At 46.0% G+C, this 16,531-nt stretch overlaps 2 protein-coding genes across 2 annotated transcripts; one reads left to right on the top strand and one right to left on the bottom strand.

Annotated features, from left to right (window-relative positions):
* The first annotated feature begins 711 nt into the window (after window positions 1-711).
* LOC124668126 (cytokinin dehydrogenase 1-like) lies at window positions 712-2,825 on the top strand. The gene is made up of 3 exons (XM_047205320.1): window positions 712-1,312; window positions 1,750-2,431; window positions 2,537-2,825. The coding sequence occupies exons 1-3, from the start codon at window positions 712-714 to the stop codon at window positions 2,823-2,825; spliced, it is 1,572 nt and encodes a 523-aa protein (XP_047061276.1).
* Window positions 2,826-5,492: 2,667 nt separating this feature from the next.
* On the bottom strand, window positions 5,493-9,764 carry LOC124661313 (zinc finger CCCH domain-containing protein 17-like). The gene is made up of 7 exons (XM_047199178.1): window positions 9,281-9,764; window positions 8,623-8,718; window positions 7,787-7,876; window positions 7,423-7,671; window positions 7,161-7,340; window positions 5,932-6,032; window positions 5,493-5,824 (listed from the first exon to the last, which is right to left on the bottom strand). Exons 1-7 carry the CDS (start codon window positions 9,659-9,661, stop codon window positions 5,668-5,670), a joined length of 1,254 nt encoding a protein of 417 aa, XP_047055134.1. The 5' UTR covers window positions 9,662-9,764; the 3' UTR covers window positions 5,493-5,667.
* Window positions 9,765-16,531: the final 6,767 nt, after the last annotated feature.

Genomic DNA, 16,531 nt, shown 5'->3' with positions numbered 1-16,531 from the left:
ATACATTCATAAAAAATTGACTTGTCATGTAACGTGTGTAAAAAGATACTCAGTGCTAAATTTAATGGTTTTCACACAATCAGTTTTCTCTTTTTTATATAGACCACAAAATATATTGGTTTTTTGTGAAACTTGACGAACGCACATATACTATGGAGATATACATGTAAAAAATATCAATTTTTCGAAATATGTTTTTTTAGTAGAGAGATCATACGCACCCGGGAGCCGAATTGAATTTCTGCACACTATGTAGTTTTCCTAGTAAAATTAATGTTATATTGTAAGCAAAAAAAGTAACATTAATTAGCTTGGTTTGTTTCCTTGTATATACTCAAGTCTCAAAAGTAACGTAACAATTAGGATAATTTCCTTCTCTATTTATACCTCTGCAAATGAAGTCCATATTAACCCTTAAAACCTCGTTCATGGTCAGTTATATGAGCCATTAGATCATGGACATTTTTATGAGCACCTTACTAACATTCCTGTAAAGAATGAGCATTGACTGTAGCAGCAACTTGGAGACAGAATTAGAGCACACGTATATGTTGCACCGACCCGAGATGGATCTTCCTATATATATAGGGTGTTCAACTGCGAAGAGAGCAAAACACCTCAAACGGATAACATCGTCACGTTTCTCCCACCCCCCAAAGATTTCTCCGGCCAGGCCAGGCCAGCCTTATCGCGCCTAAACGAGTCCCGCTAATGGCGATCGTTCACGTGTTACTCGTCGCGCTAATCGCCGCGACGACGTCCCATGCACCGCGCGGCGTCCATGGCGCCGCCGCCCCGACGTGGCCCGGCGAGCTCGCCGCGCTCGTCAAGGCCGGCAGGCTCCGCACCGACCCCAGCGTCACCCTGGCGGCCTCCACGGACTTCGGCAACATCACGTCGGCGCTCCCGGCGGCCGTGCTCCTCCCGTCGGCCCCGGCGGACGTGGCCACGCTCCTCCGCGCCGCGCACTCCGACCCCAAGTGGCCGTACACCATCTCCTTCCGCGGCCGCGGCCACTCCACCATGGGCCAGGCCCTGGCCCCCGGCGGCGTGGTCGTCGACATGCCGTCCCTGGGCGCCGCGCCGGCGCGCATCAACGTGTCGTCGGACGGGCGTTACGTGGACGCCGGCGGCGAGCAGATGTGGATCGACGTGCTGCGGGCGGCGCTGGCGCGCGGCGTGGCGCCGCGGTCGTGGACGGACTACCTCCACCTCACCGTCGGCGGCACGCTCTCCAACGCCGGGCTCAGCGGCCAGACGTTCCGGCACGGCCCGCAGATCTCCAACGTGCTGGAGCTCGACGTCATCACCGGTACGTACGCGCGCACGTTACGGTGCCCATGCACCGCGATGACAAGCAACGCTTTCTTTTGCTAGTAACGTGCCCCACACACTTGCGTCGTTCCTGCCATTGATCACCAGCTAGCTTGTTCCGGTGCAACTCGCCATTGATGAAGCACCTCAGCTTACACGGCAAATAGGCCCGTGTATGCACACGCTATGCTTTTTATGGTAATTTTTTTTACTATTTTCGGACGGTATAAAAATAGTCAAAAATTAATAATCCTGCCCAAAAATTATCATTGGCGAGCACCTCACCAGCTTTACCGGCCGGCGCCGCCGTCTTTCATTAGATTTGCTGCCGGCTCGGTTTACTACGCGTTGACTTTGACATTTCCCGCCGTTAATTAAATAGAATTTACTCCTCTGCTCGAGTTGACAACTGGTGCAATTAACGCACGCGTGCAGGCTACGGCAAAACAAAAACGTGCTCCAAGTCTCTCAGCCCGGACCTCTTCAACGCGGTCCTGGGCGGGCTGGGCCAGTTCGGGGTGATCGTCCGAGCCCGGATCGCTCTCGAGCCCGCGCCGGCCCGGGCCAAGTGGGCGCGGCTCGTCTACACCGACTTCGCCACCTTCTCCGCCGACCAGGAGAAGCTCATCGCTCCCCGCCCGGACGGCTCGATCGGGCAGTTCAGCTACCTCGAGGGCTCCGCCTTCGTCATCCACGGCCTCGCCGCCGCGCTGAAGAACTCTGGCACGTTCTTCTCCGACGCCGACGTCGCGAGCATCGTCGCCCGCGCCACGGCGAAGAACGCCACCAACGTGTACGTCATCGAGGCGACGCTCAACTACGACAACGCCACCGCCGCGTCCGTGGACCAGGCGCTCAAGTCGGTGCTGGCGGAGCTGCGCTTCGAGGAGGGGCTCTCCTTCGTGCGCGACGCGTCGTACCTGGAGTTCCTGGACCGGGTGTACGGCGAGGAAATGACACTGGAGAAGCTCGGGCTGTGGCGCGTCCCTCACCCGTGGCTCAACGTGCTCGTGCCCCGCTCACGCATCGCCGACTTCGACCGCGGCGTCTTCGGCGGCATCCTCCAGGGCACCGACATCGCCGGGCCTATGGTCATCTACCCGCTCAACAAATCCAAGTAGGCATTGACCATGCATGCATGACATGATCATATATATCACGCGCGCACTTCATTTGCTCGCCGACGTCTGGTCTGACCGGCTCCGGCCGTTATATAATTCAGGTGGGACGACAGCATGTCGGCGGTGACGCCTGCAGAGGAGGTGTTCTACGCGGTGTCGATGCTCTTCTCCTCGGTGGCCAACGACCTCAAGCGGCTGCAGGCGCAGAACCAGAAGATCCTGCGCTTCTGCGACCTCGCCGGGATCGGGTACAAGGAGTACCTGGCGCATTACACAACCCACGGCGACTGGGTCCGGCATTTCGGCGGCAAGTGGGACCGCTTCGTCCAGATGAAGGACAAGTACGACCCCAAGAAACTGCTCTCTCCAGGACAGGACATCTTCAACTAGACTTAACTGTTGCTAGCTCGATCAAAAGTTAGTGGATTAACGTGGACAGACGAGTAGTAGGTGGTAAACGTTAGTAATAATATGTCCATCTAATAATATGTTCTATCCACCTCAAATCTCCATATGTACCCATCGATGTATAGGAATATATAAAATAAAAAAGTGTGCATATCGATCGAAAGCTACACCAGTGTTTTCATGTGGTGTAACCAAGCAAATTCTAGGAGTAATTCATGTCTTTTCTAGACCATTGTTGCAATGATTGTTTATTTTTACGAACAATGGAACATTACATGTTGTTTCCCTATAATTATTCTCTCGATTGTATGACCCCTTCTCTGATGTCATGAGATCTGGAATCCTACATGAACCGAAAAGACATGAATTACTACAACAATTTGTTTGGTTACACCACACGAAAACAAAAGAATATTCCAGAGAGATTTCTATGTGCATGTCATAGTTGTCATAGGCACAAAGAAAAAAAATTAACCTCTTGCTAGAAACCCTAGGGTTCATTGAATTCTCGAACCATAGAAATAGGAACACTAGTTTGATTGGTATGCAATGTTGAGTCATATAGTGTCTGAAAACTACAAAATAAATAATATCAAAGAGTGTTTGACACCATAGAAAAAGCAAAGTAATTTTACCAAATTGTATGGATATAAAATTCCCTCCAAAATAGACTCCAAAGGAGTACTTGGAGGGGGGGGGGGGGGGGGTTAATGATTCGAATCATGTGAATAAAACAACCAACGTAGAAAAAGGATCTTAAAACTTCAATTCCTCTAACCCTTTGAAATTCCTTTGAACCAAAGGAGTAATGTAGCAAAGCAAACCATAGTAATTATGGATAATTCATATCCTATGAAAATCCATTGAGTTTACTTTTTTGCAAAACAAAGTCCCTAACATTAAGAGAAACCTTCGTCTTCAACCTCCAGACCGTGTCGACGGAGCGCCGCTGCTCCTCCCTGAGCCGACCTGATGTTGAATCAAAAAAAAAATCCTAGGAATTTTAGAGGATTCATATATGATGGTTGCTTAGGGCTCCTCTGATTCAACGGAATTCTACCGAACTTTGGGAGGATTTAGATCCTTAGGATTTATTCCTTCGAATGTCGTTTGATTCACATGGGTTACAATCCTTGAATTTTTCCAAAGGATTCCTATGCACTCGATTTTGGAGGGTCATTCCATGAACTAAGGTCTCTTGTTACAATTCCTTTGTTTTTCTTGTGGAACCAAATAACTTTGTTCCAGACTCTTGTTGTTCTTTAGTTCTATAAGATTGTAGAGGACATGCCACTCCAACTCTACAATTTTCGCATTCCAATGTTTTGAGAATCCTAAGAGTCAAAGGGGGCCTTCATTTTGTACTACCTCCGGTCGAGTTTAATTGACGCGCAGTGTAGTGTGATTCAACTTGAACCTAGGTAGCAGCTGCGTCGATTAATAAAGTCCGGAGGGAGTATTATTGAATTCCGTAGGAATTTTTACTAAGGAGTCATTTTCACAACATTTTGTAGGAAATCTGACATCCACTCAAACCACTCTATAAGAATCCTTTATTTTTTTTTTTACTTTGGTGTAATCGCAAATTTGACAAACTAAAATTTAACAAATTATTCACTCACAAGTCACAAGTCAAAATGCTCTTTTGGATAAATGCAGTGTTCTATAGATGTTAAATAATTATAGGGGTTTCTCCTGAAAATTCAAATTCTCTAAGTGGTTAATCATGTGATAGTTGGAGCTTTAATCGCCGCAAACCATTAATTGTGAACAGAAATATGCAACTCCTCCTGTGTACAGTGTACTACCAGACAATGGGCGCCCATGGAAAGAACATATAGGACGACAACTCATGCCACGTTCCTTTGCTTGTAAAAGGGCACCGTCATTTGTAGCAGACGTTTGATCGTTGCTTTGGGTTCGGCACAGATTGAGACGTGTTTCTTAGTTGTCTCCTGGCAACTCCTTAAAATACAGGGCCATTCCATGATTAACTACCATTTGACGCCGATAACAAGACACGGATAGGTCACGTCACAGCATCTTGTAAAACTGCACACAACTTCAGAGTGCAGTTTCAGTTTGACCTGGCGCATCTTGAGTCTGCCGACGAGAAATTAGTGAAAACGTTACCATCGGCGCTAATGAGTTATCGCTGGCATGCTTGGATAGGCAATGCCAATTTTGTCAATAGTGGAGCACCTGAGAGCATTGGAGTACATGCTCAGGTTCCCTGCAATAAGTAGAGAGCAGTCGACCGCAACTTTTGCTTATTTTCTCAGCACTTACCAAATGCATGCACTAGCACATCACGTTCTGTGTATTGATTCATGAAGCAAACCAGCAAAGGTAAGCACCACTGCTGACCAAAATAAAAGGCGGTCGGTCATAGATTAGCAGTTACCATCACATGTACGCAAGCCCAAGTTAGAGCCTATCATTCGATTGTATGAGTTGCTTTTTTTAGGGGAAGGTCAAATCGAGTTAGGCAGTGATGTTCCGGGGCAACCATGCACGGTTTGGGACTCTTGTAAAGGTAGAGGCTTGTCAATGTGGATCTCTCCCATACAGTCCTGACGTATTACCTATGCGTAGCAAACGCTTAATTGGACAGGACATTGTAGCATGGCACGCAACTCAAGCTAGTAGTTGTGGAAAAGTGCAAAGAATCATTTACTACTCAAGAGGCCTTGGAGATGGCCTAGGCTGCTCTTATTTACATTATGACATTACAGAGCTGTGAAGCCTGTGATAATTTACATCGATAGAGCGATGGAGCATAGCTCATCCATCATGAGAAGAGTAGTTGCTCTTCGGCTGATGTTTAAGTTAGCGCCGGTGTTTGGGGCACCTCGTTTTGGGGCGCCCATACCCAAACCTTCAGCTCGCCAGCACCATCTCCAGTGAAGAGCAGCCCACCAGCAGCGAGCTCGATGGTCTTCACTTCTTTCTTGGAGGAAAGCTTGCCCCTCTCGTTAAACCTGAAAGACAAGATGCAGTGTTGGTTTATGGGGCTGCTTTTTCAGTAAGGAAGTAATTTGAGGCCATGAGGTACAACTGACAGAACATTTTTATCAATGCTACTTACGATGGCAGGTCAAACAGGCGGATGCAGTTGCTGTTGTGTAAGGAACAGAACAAAACTGGCATCTTTCCCACGCGATGCATGCCGAAGAGGGTGCGCAATCCCTGCAACAGAAGGTGGATGCAGGTTTAGCAACACAGAAAGAATGTATTTACTGTTACAAAGTAAGTTCATAAACAAGCCATTACCCAGGCACCATAATAAAGCAGAAATTTCTCAAGGCCAATAATATCATGAAAGCTCAACACAGCTTAAAGAAGTAGACTCGTTAACTTGTTCCGTGTAAGAGAGGTGTTCAGAAAATCAAGGATGGGAAGTAACATTGACATATGTGCACAGCGCTCGCAAGAATACTGGACAAATATCAAGAACAATATCCAGAATTTGGGATGAACAGACTATTGCGGTATTATGACTAATCACTATGAAGTCTTGATAACCAGTCCGTCATTGCTGATACATCTCTATCTGATACCCCCACACTAACTCTTCAGGGAAACAGATGTGCTCAAAAGACTGATGGCAACCAACTAAATGTCCCAATAAAAGAGCTTCTGTCAGGGTTAACCTTGTATCTGCTGCTCAATAATACAAGATGAACTCCCAGCAGACCAAGAACACATACAACCAAACAGGTAACAAAGGCCAGCTTGCGAAAACTATATTGCTCGACTGAATGCAGATAGAGTCACAACTTCCAGCAATAAAGACTGTCATGCACCGATAGAATAACATAAAAGACTGATCAAGCGACAAGAACTCTGAAAAAATCTTCCACTTGAGTTTTGACAAATAACTGCAGCTAGGGTTGAATTGTGACATCACTTGAGAAAAGATGGAAACTGCTCAACCCAGTAACACACATTCAAGCAAACACTGAATAAAGCAAAGAAAACTAAGTAAATAACAGTGTAGTTATGCATAGCAAGTCCAAATCAGTAAATAATTTTAGACATGATGGTGTATGTCCTCTGGCTACTCATATTCACCATAAAATATTTACTTAACCTAGTACTAAAATTAGTACTCATTTAGTTCCCGCACCTAAAGATATACAGATGCCATAACTATTCAACACAGCTTAATCAAACTAAATAATTATAGTATAATCTTAGCACTGACAAAAACAGAAATTTACAGCTACTATAAGCCTTCCTGTTTGGAAGTTCAATAAAGTTTTGAGAAAATAACATTGATGGCATAATTCATACAACGAAAGTTGCGGAACTTACATGCTCCTCAGAATGGGTATGCGTGACTTGAAGGTTTCCAGACTCTGAAGCAGACCAGACCTTTATGGTTTTGTCCAGGGAGCATGATAATAATTTCTGATCCCAACAAAGCACCGAAGTAACAGCAGCTTTATGCTCAGAGAGTGTTTGAACACACTGGAGAGTTTTAAGGTCCCATACCTGATATTACCAAGAATATATCAGATGCATGCATAGTATTTAGTAACCAACAGAAATAAGCAGGTCTGCAGCATTTTCGTACTCTGATTGTCTTGTCAAGTGAGCCAGAGTAAAGTCTTGTTGCTGAGACAGAAAGTGAAATCACTTGACGCTCATGGCCACTGAGGATTGCCACTGGTCCCAAGTTGTTCTCCTTAGCAGGAAATTCCCAAGCCATGATGCGACCATCCCCCGTGCCAGCAAATAGCATTTCATCTTTGATAGTCATAGAACAAACAAGCCCAGAAGGTCCCTGGAGACTTAGTTTCATCCCTGTCTGTATGTTCCATGCCTACAAATCAGTGGAACAACTAAGACTGATAGTTTAACACCCAGTAGCGCCACACAGTATATGGCACAAAGTTGGCATGTACTCCTAATGAAATCAAATATTTAGAATATTTTACCTCCACTGATTTTGGGATTCCAAACAAAACCCACTTGTCCTGAGTAATCATGCAGCTGATCTTGCCTCTCATCTTGATGATATCAACGCACTATTGCAGAAACATTAAGAATAAAAAGGGCAATATGGAACAGGTTAGAATCTCTCTTTCTTTTTTTCTATTTTTTTTGCTATACAACAATATTTTCTCTAATTTTTCTCCTTTTTTTTAATCTTCTCTTCTTTTTTTAAGGCTCTTCTCTCCTGTTCCTTTTATTTACCCTTTTTCTCACTACTAATACTCTTACAAGAACACGTGTCATCTGCCATTCAGATAAGAAAGGTAACCCAAGCGAGCCTTGCTTATCAGTCAACCAGCCTGATGGCCTCTTGAAGCTGATCATGCTTGTCAGTCAACCAGCCTGATGGCTTCTTGAAGCTGATCATGCTTGTCAGTCAACCAGCCTGATGGCCTCCAGAAACTGATCACGGGCATTCTGATCAACGGAACCAGGTGAAGAGCCTCAAGGAAGATCAGTCCGGCATCTTGATAACTGCAGGCGTGACAAACGGCAACCAAATTTGAACCGATGGACACCAATCACCATGAGGAACAAGCTAAACTCCCCAACTGATCGATCAGGAAGCACCGCACCTATCAACCATCACAAGCAATGCACGATTTGATCCCACTGACACATCGACTACCTCAAGCAAGCAGACCTACTCCCCAATTGATCACACTGGCAGCACAGATGAACCACCGCAGGCAATGGGGGAATCGGTGGAGAAGCAACCCCAAGCTGAACCGTGCACAAAGAATCTGAAGGAAGTGTTGAGAACGGATTGCCCTGCTACCTTGCCAGAGTTGGAGTCCCATAGGCGAACTGTGCCATCGGCGCTGCCGGAGTATAGCTTGTCAGAACCAGTCGGCATAGAGATGCCAGTGATAGCCTGCAGAATTAGACAACAAAATATTAGAGCCTGTCGCAAAGCATATAAGTACTGAAACAGAGCACATTCATTGTATTTTGCCATGTGGATAGGGCTAATTTCCTGGGATACATTATCTAGGCCATGAGCAGATTCATTGTATTTTGCGATGTGCGATATGGCTAATTCCCGGCGATACATTATCTAGGTCATGAGCAAATTCATTGTATATTGCTATGTGTGATAGGGGTAATTTCACGCGATACATTGTCTATGAGCAGATCTATTGTATTTTGCGATGTGAGATAGGGCTACTTTCCCGCGAAACATTATCTAGTCAAGAGCAAATTCATTCTATTTTACGATGAGATAGGCTACTTTCCCGCGATACATTATCTAGTCAAGAGCAAATTCATTCTATTTTACGATGAGATAGGCTACTTTCCCGCGATACATTATCTAGGTCATGATCAGATCCATTGTATTTTGCGATCTGGGATAGGCTAATTCTGCACGATACATTATCTAGGTCGAACAGCACACACGTTACGATAGGTCGAACAGGGGCAGGGGAAACACGCACCTCCGTATGACCAGCGAGGGCGCAGAGGAAAGCGAAACCGCCGCAGCTCTCCAGTACGCGCGGCTCCTGGTTCGGCTTCCGATTCGTCTCCGCCGGCTTCGGATCCGACTTCTCGTCTGCAAGCCGCCGTCGTGTCGGGGCGGGGGCCTCCGCGGCGTAACTCGATCTGCGGCCTGGTGGAGCCTTGCGCGCGGGGCCGAGGAGCCTCGCCGTCGCGGGGTCAAGGCGGATAGCGGGGCGGCTGGCCTTGGCGCCGTCCCCGCGGGGTTCGGAGGGGCGGGCGTAGGGGCTCCACCGCGCGGGCGCGGGCGCGGGGGAGGGCGACGGCGACGGTGCCGGACCGGGGCCGAGGCGCGCCGAGAGGGTGGAGGAGATCGGCATGGCGGCGATCCCTGTCTAGCGGAAGCGCGGCGACGGGGAGGGCGCGGCGGCGTTAGGGTTTTGGTGGAGAAGGCGGCGATCGCGTGTGTATCTGGATCAAGGAGCAGAGGAGGGAACAGGGAAGAAGTGGCACCGAGGCAACGGGCGGTTGCGTTGTTTATATGAAGTGGGGCGCCGAGGCGGTTGCGAGGCGCCTATTTCCGTGGCGGTTTCGGCTTTGGATTCGTCAGGAACTCTTCTTCTTTTTTTCTGAAGGCCACCGTGTCAACTTTTGTATCTCCATCGTAAGGCTTAAGGTTTATGTTTTTCTAGAAAAATTAAAGCAAGTAAATTTTGACCAAATTTTCAGAATAATTTACTCCGTATCAATAAATATAATATTTTATATATACATGAAAATATATTTCATTATTATCTACCTAATAATATTAATTTTGTGTTTTGCATGTTAATGATTCTTTATAACAATTTGGTCAAATTTAATATAGTTTGACTTTCTAAAAAAATATAGATCTTAAGCCTTAGGATGGAGGTAGTATTAGATAACAATTACATCGTCCATAAATTTACTCACAATATAACCAGGAGCTCATCTGTCCAATTACAAGAATTTTTCGAATCAAAACAAAACCTAGCCAAAGTATGAGCAACTACATTCGTTTCCCGGAGACAGTGTTTAAAATCGACATTTCCTATAACTGCTACCGATGCCATACAGTTGACATAAATTGATGCCAAGGAACTCCATCATATATCCTCGCCATTGCATGCATTCACCACCTCCATTGCGTCTGAGTAGGCCTGAACTGCATAGCAACCAATACCTTCTGCGAGTGCAAGTCCGTCGCATTGCTATTGCTTCCGCTGAAGCCGCCGAATCAACATGTTGGATATAGACACATGAGCCTGCAATAAATTTACCTCGAGAGTCCAGTATCACCGCTGCAGTCGCTCCAGCTTGTATATCAGCCTGAAAGGATGCATTCACATTCAACTTCACATATCTAGAATGTCAACACCCGGATTTTTAAGTCCAGATGCCTATTATGCCATACATCGCAATCCCAGGACGATTGTTTTTGCGAGGCATAATAAGTTCATATCATAGCACATTATTCATTACAATATCATAATAGTCTTACAACAAAAAGGATCACATGATCGAGTCTCATTACAACACTTGATCTAAGGATCAATACATAACACATAGCGGGAGTACGTAGTCGAGTTCATCTATTCCACAGGCAACGAATGACGTCAGGAGAAGCTCCTAGTTGTCATAGACGTCCTGCTGTCCGTCATCCTGATACTGCTGCTCCTCTTCATAGTCTGGCTATTTGAATAGCCAGGGACACAGCCATGAGTACTTTCAAGTACTCGCAAACTAATACTAGTGTAAGTACTAACAGTTTTAGTGAGAGTGTTCTAAGCTCTAGGTTCATTTGCATAAATCTAGTTTTATTTCATAAGCATTTAGTAAACCAAGACCCTTCATTTGCCTAACCTAACTCAAGTGGGAACATTAGTGTCATTCCCACAACTCTGTTGTGATTCAATTCAAAGTCACCTTTTCAAGTTCAAATCACAAGTCACCTTTTGGAAAGTTCTGATGACGGAACAGTATGGCCTTTCCAACTGTCCATGACCGAGGACGCGGCTATTCGAATAGGTTTACACTCTGCAGAGGTTGCACACTTGTGCCACAACATTTGATTATATCCGTCAGGGATAACCCTGAATAATCATAACTCAGTATGCGGATCATCAACCATTAACCTTTCACTTACATATCCTAGTATAGGCACCTCTCCCCATGAGCTTGGCCTCCCAGTGATAACCAACTACTATCCTGGGAACTGCACAGGGCTTGGGTAGTATATTCAACTCTTTTCACGTCATTTCACTTTCAACGGAGGCAGCCTCGGCATAACATCTATGACGCTTGTTCAGAGGGAACCCATACTAAGACACATAAATTTCCAGCTAAAGCCTTACCCATAATCAGGTATTGTGGGGGTACTCAAGAATTGAAATGGTATCGCATCCGAACCCAATCATCATTTTTCATCAAAAATCACCATTTCATCCAAGTCACATTCACCTTTAAAATCTTTCAATAGAATGACTCATCATTCCAAGGTTTTCAAAATCACAAGTTTCACATGTTTCCAGCTAGAGTAGTCACTTTTAGTTTAGCACTAGCAACTAGGCATGAGGGGTGCTAACTAACTTGTAGCTCTCTAGGCTAACTTTGATGTTCCTGCACTAGTCCTTATCTAGACTCAAGTTAACTAAAAAAGTATGACTTGCAAATCAAAGTAAAAGCTTTGAGAGATAAAAACTGGGACTTGTAAAGTAAACACAAAGTAGTATGGTACGAGTGCCTTGCTCAAGTTGAGCTTGCACTAGGGTAACTTGCAAGAGTATAGCTTGCCTTGGTTGGTACAGTGATCAAAGCTTTCTTCTTCTTCCTGGTAGTAGACCTCCTCCTCCTGGTATTCCTCGGTATTAGCGTCTATAAACGGATACGAGGTATACAATCACCAAACAAATCTTAAGGGCTATACTAAACACACAAATGGTTCACACAAGCTATTCTAGCATCACCACCTTAATCACAAGGGGGGTTGACTTGTGTTTTAAGAAAACTTGTAAGAGAAATAATTTCCTCTCATTGAATATTCTTAAGATTTAATTTACTCAAATAATAAGGGTGGGATCATGTTGACCAAGGTCAACACTTCACTTTTATCATTTGAGAAAAAAGATGATTTAAATGAGGTACTAAACCTCATGCAATTTTAACACTACTATTGCAACAATTTAATGTCTCTAAGTAATCCACTATGAGATGCTATATACCAAAGTCAACACTTCATATTGAATTGCTTAGGAACATGATTTAAATGAGAGGGAACCTCTCATACTATGTAAGAAATAATTTTGGATAATTTTAAATGGACTAGAAATAGCCACATAGGCATTCTTTTGCTCTAGCCCATGATCATACAAACAACTATGTTATCTTTTTTCATAAACATTTAGAGTATGTGAAATGTGATTTATGAGAGTTGGAATCAACTCAAAATCACTTATGGTTGATTTTTAATAAATGTTTGAATTTGGAAAAGGCTCTGCCTTGTTATTTTTGCTGCACTGATTCTACAAAGGTGCTAGGGTTGAGACCAGTGGGGTTGGTTAGAGCTTTTCACAAGCTTTCCAACAATACCAAATTCATAAAATTTGGTCCAGTGGATCTTCCTAAACTTAAATTTGAAAATGGCATCTGAAAAGGATTTGAATTAAACTAAAAATAAAAGTTTGAATTACTGGGCTTGGCGGGAACGGTTTAACGGGCCGAAGAGAAAGAAAAGGCCAAAGCCAGCCCAGCAGCGCGTCTCGCACACGTGGGCTGCCTAACAAGGTGGGCTCCACCTGTCAGCGTGACTTAAACAGCGAAGCGGTATGTTTCTTTCTGGGACGCACGATTAGATCATGATCTAATGGCTGGCGTGCGTCGTCGGCGGCGACGAGCGCAGCTCACTGGCGCAGCAAGGGCAGGGGGTCGGAAGCTCACCGGCGGTGCGGCGATCGTCGGCGAGGTGCTGCAGCGGCGTTGTAGATGACGGCGAGGCTCCAGGTACAAGTGGCGTCGTCGGAGGTGGCTCCTAGCTTCTCCTCCTTCCGCGGCGGCTTCACGGGCTCCGGTGATGAAATTGGCGAGCTACGGTGGGCAATGTGGAGAGGGAGATGGTCGAGGAGGGTCAGAGAGGAGAGGGGAGGTGAGTGCTGTGAGGATTGGAGGCGCGGGAGTCCTCTATTTATAGCGGCGTCGAGGTCTGCGGCTCGGTGGATGAGGTCGACCATGGCGTCGTCGCTACAGGGGCGCAGAGGGGCTGGCGATGATGCAGGCAGGTTGGCGACGTCCTTGCGAGCATGGAGAGCTTGACAGCGAGGAAAACCATGCAGTGACGCGAGCAGGAGGTTGATGGGAGTGCTCAGTGCCGAGGCGGAAGTCATCGACGGTGACGACGACCACCGTCCTCTCCGGTGCAGGTGAGCGTGTCTGGGGAGTTGTTGGGTCATTGTGGAGTGCATGTGTGCGCGGAGGGGTCAAGGGGAGTACGAGCGTGACGAGGGGCGACGATGTTCTGGCGCGCTCCGGGGCGTGTCGTGGCGTGCTCTAGCGCGTGCTGGACGTCACTGGGCGCGTCGTGGCTGGCTGCTGCTGGCATTGGCTCGAGCTATGGCTGTGTCCAACGGGTCCAGGGGAGTGAGGGGAAGGTTGCTGACATGGTGGTGCACGATGGATGGGAGAGGAGAGGTGAATGGCATGGTGAGAGCTTGTCATGCCACGACATGGTTAAGATGGTGATCATATCATGCAGGTACTTGCTCTCTGAGGCTTGGCTTTGGTCCAGAGGATGGAGGAGAGTGTCTTTGCTGACTTGAGCAAGATGGTTTAGGCCAATATCTGCTGGTTAAAAGGGTGAGAGGAGTTGGCAGATTTGTGCTCACCAAGTGTTTGTGTTAATGGCCGCAAGAGAGGAATTTTGGAATTTTGCAAAGATTTTTGGTGGAGTTGAATCAAATAATATTTGAGACACAATGGTGGTGGTGGGGTGCAAAATTGAGTTGCTTTGTGAAATTTCAAAAAGGGCACAATCTAGAATCTGTTTTGGTGTTGCTACTTTGCTTGATCATAACTTGGAATCTAGCAAGAATTTGCAGAGGTGCTCTTTACCAAAGTTGTTCACCTTGATGAGGTCTTGGATGAGGTGCAAAGAGTTGGGAGGTTTTAGTTTAGAAAACTCTTAATCCAAGGGCTCAAAGTGGGCATCATGAGATAAGTGGCAGTTTTGACCATTATCTCATGTGAGTAGTTTTTGCTTTTGATTTTGATTTGATTTGAGTTTCTTTGATTCAAAAGTGTTTCTTAAGTGTTTATTAACATTACCCAACCATTGTCACAAGTAAAATTGGCCTAGGTTTTGATTTGGCAAAAATGGCTATAAGCCATATGTGAGGTGATTTGCAATTTCTCATTTTTCTTCTTTTCTTCTTCTTGCTTCTCTTCTTGATATTAATTGATCATACTCTAGGGTTTTAGTATTATGCATAAGCACACAAACAATCCTAATGGCATTGTCCCACAATAATGCACAACCACTATGCATAGCACCATATTCAAATAAAAGTTTTTGTTAGTTCTAAAATTTGAAATTTGGAAACCACCTTTCTTATTGATTTGAAAAATTGGGATGTTACATAGAAAGTGGGAGAGTCCACTTCACGAATCCAAATTGTAGTACTCCTATGAGATTTAGTACAGTTTGCAGCAAGACCAAGAATTGAGGCCACACAGATTTTCACTGGTGGAATGGGATCACCATGTACTCTTTGGCGCCTAAGCCACCAAAGATACCAGCATGTAACTCCAATTACTTACCATATTCCAACTTGGGGCAGATTCACCATTGAATGGATCGTAGCAAACAAGAGGGGGGGGGGGTGAATGGATGCTACGTCAAGTTTTAGCCTTTTTCAATTTTAGCGGTGCGGAAAGTAAAGGTGATTGATTTAGCGGTGGCGGTGTTCCTACTATGATCCTAGACAAGTGCAACAAGCAAAGGAACAAGTAAGATAGTAAGAGTAAGGAGCGGGACAACCGGATGGTGCGGAGACGAGGCGAGGTTTGTTTCCCGCAGTTCCTCTCACAAAAGAGAGTACGTCTGCGTTGAGGAGGTGCTAGCCTCACACAAGAGGCTAGGCGGCTACACCACGAAGGAAGGCCTCACCTTGTTCCTCGAGAGAGCTCCACAAAGGGGCTCCCCTTCTCCACTATGGCACCAATCGAGGCGGTGATTCCTTCACAAGGTTGGGGCGAGCTCCACACCACAAGGAGGCTCCCAACAACCTATGGAGCTAGCACAACACCAAACTAGCCTCCATAGGTGCACTTTCTCCAAGATCCCACCATAGGAACCCTAACACCAAGATCCACTAAGGACTAGCACGTATTGGTGAAATCTCTCTTGGTAGAACTATAGATCGGGGCCTCCTCCACCACTCCTCAAAATTTGGGCAAGATTGGTTGGATGGTTGGGGAGATCCTCAAGGTTTAAGCTCAGCAACAATGGATGAGAGAGAGAGGAGAGATAAAAACGTGTTGGGGAAGAAGGGCCCTTTAAATAGGCCCCCCGAAATCCAACCGTTACCTGCAGTTTTTGCCTAAGCGGTACTACCGCTTTGGGGAGCGGTACTACCGCTCTGGATTCGAAATCCCACAGAACTTATCCACGTGGACACATAGCGGTACTGCCGCTCGAGGTACCGCAATGGGCTCCAAACCTTACTGGATCCCAAGTGGTACCGAAGCGGTACCAGAGCGGTACGGCCGTAACTCCGTTATGGTACTTAAGCGGTGCCTCGGGCGGTTGTACCGCTCACAAGCGGTACTACCGCTCAAGGTACCGTAAAGGTACCGTAACCTGTTCTGTGGGACAAAACCAGCGCAGAACTCCAGAGCGGTACCATGGGGCGGTACTAGTAGTGGTAGCGGTACTACCGCTATTAGTACCGGCCTGACAAAAACTTTCTCCTCTTTTCCTCTCCAACCATGTTACCTCGCGATACACACACAAAACCAGAAAAACCTATAAGCTACGCTTCAGTCCTCCGATCTTCACGTGTCCAACGAGGTCACCGTGCACTTGCAAATCTAACAAGGATACTCAATGCACACGGTGAGATTGTTCAAGTGTTGCCATCAAACACACAAAACCCGGGGTTTAGACTTTGCTCTTTCAATCTTCCCCTTTTTGGTGTTTGATGACAACACAAGAAATTGCAATGGCATAAGATATTATG

This window comes from Lolium rigidum, chromosome 6 (assembly GCF_022539505.1).
Source record: "Lolium rigidum isolate FL_2022 chromosome 6, APGP_CSIRO_Lrig_0.1, whole genome shotgun sequence".
Lineage (NCBI taxonomy): Eukaryota > Viridiplantae > Streptophyta > Magnoliopsida > Poales > Poaceae > Lolium > Lolium rigidum.
The sequence above is the reverse complement of the archived record's forward strand: the minus strand, read 5'-3'. Positions and strand labels throughout refer to the sequence as shown.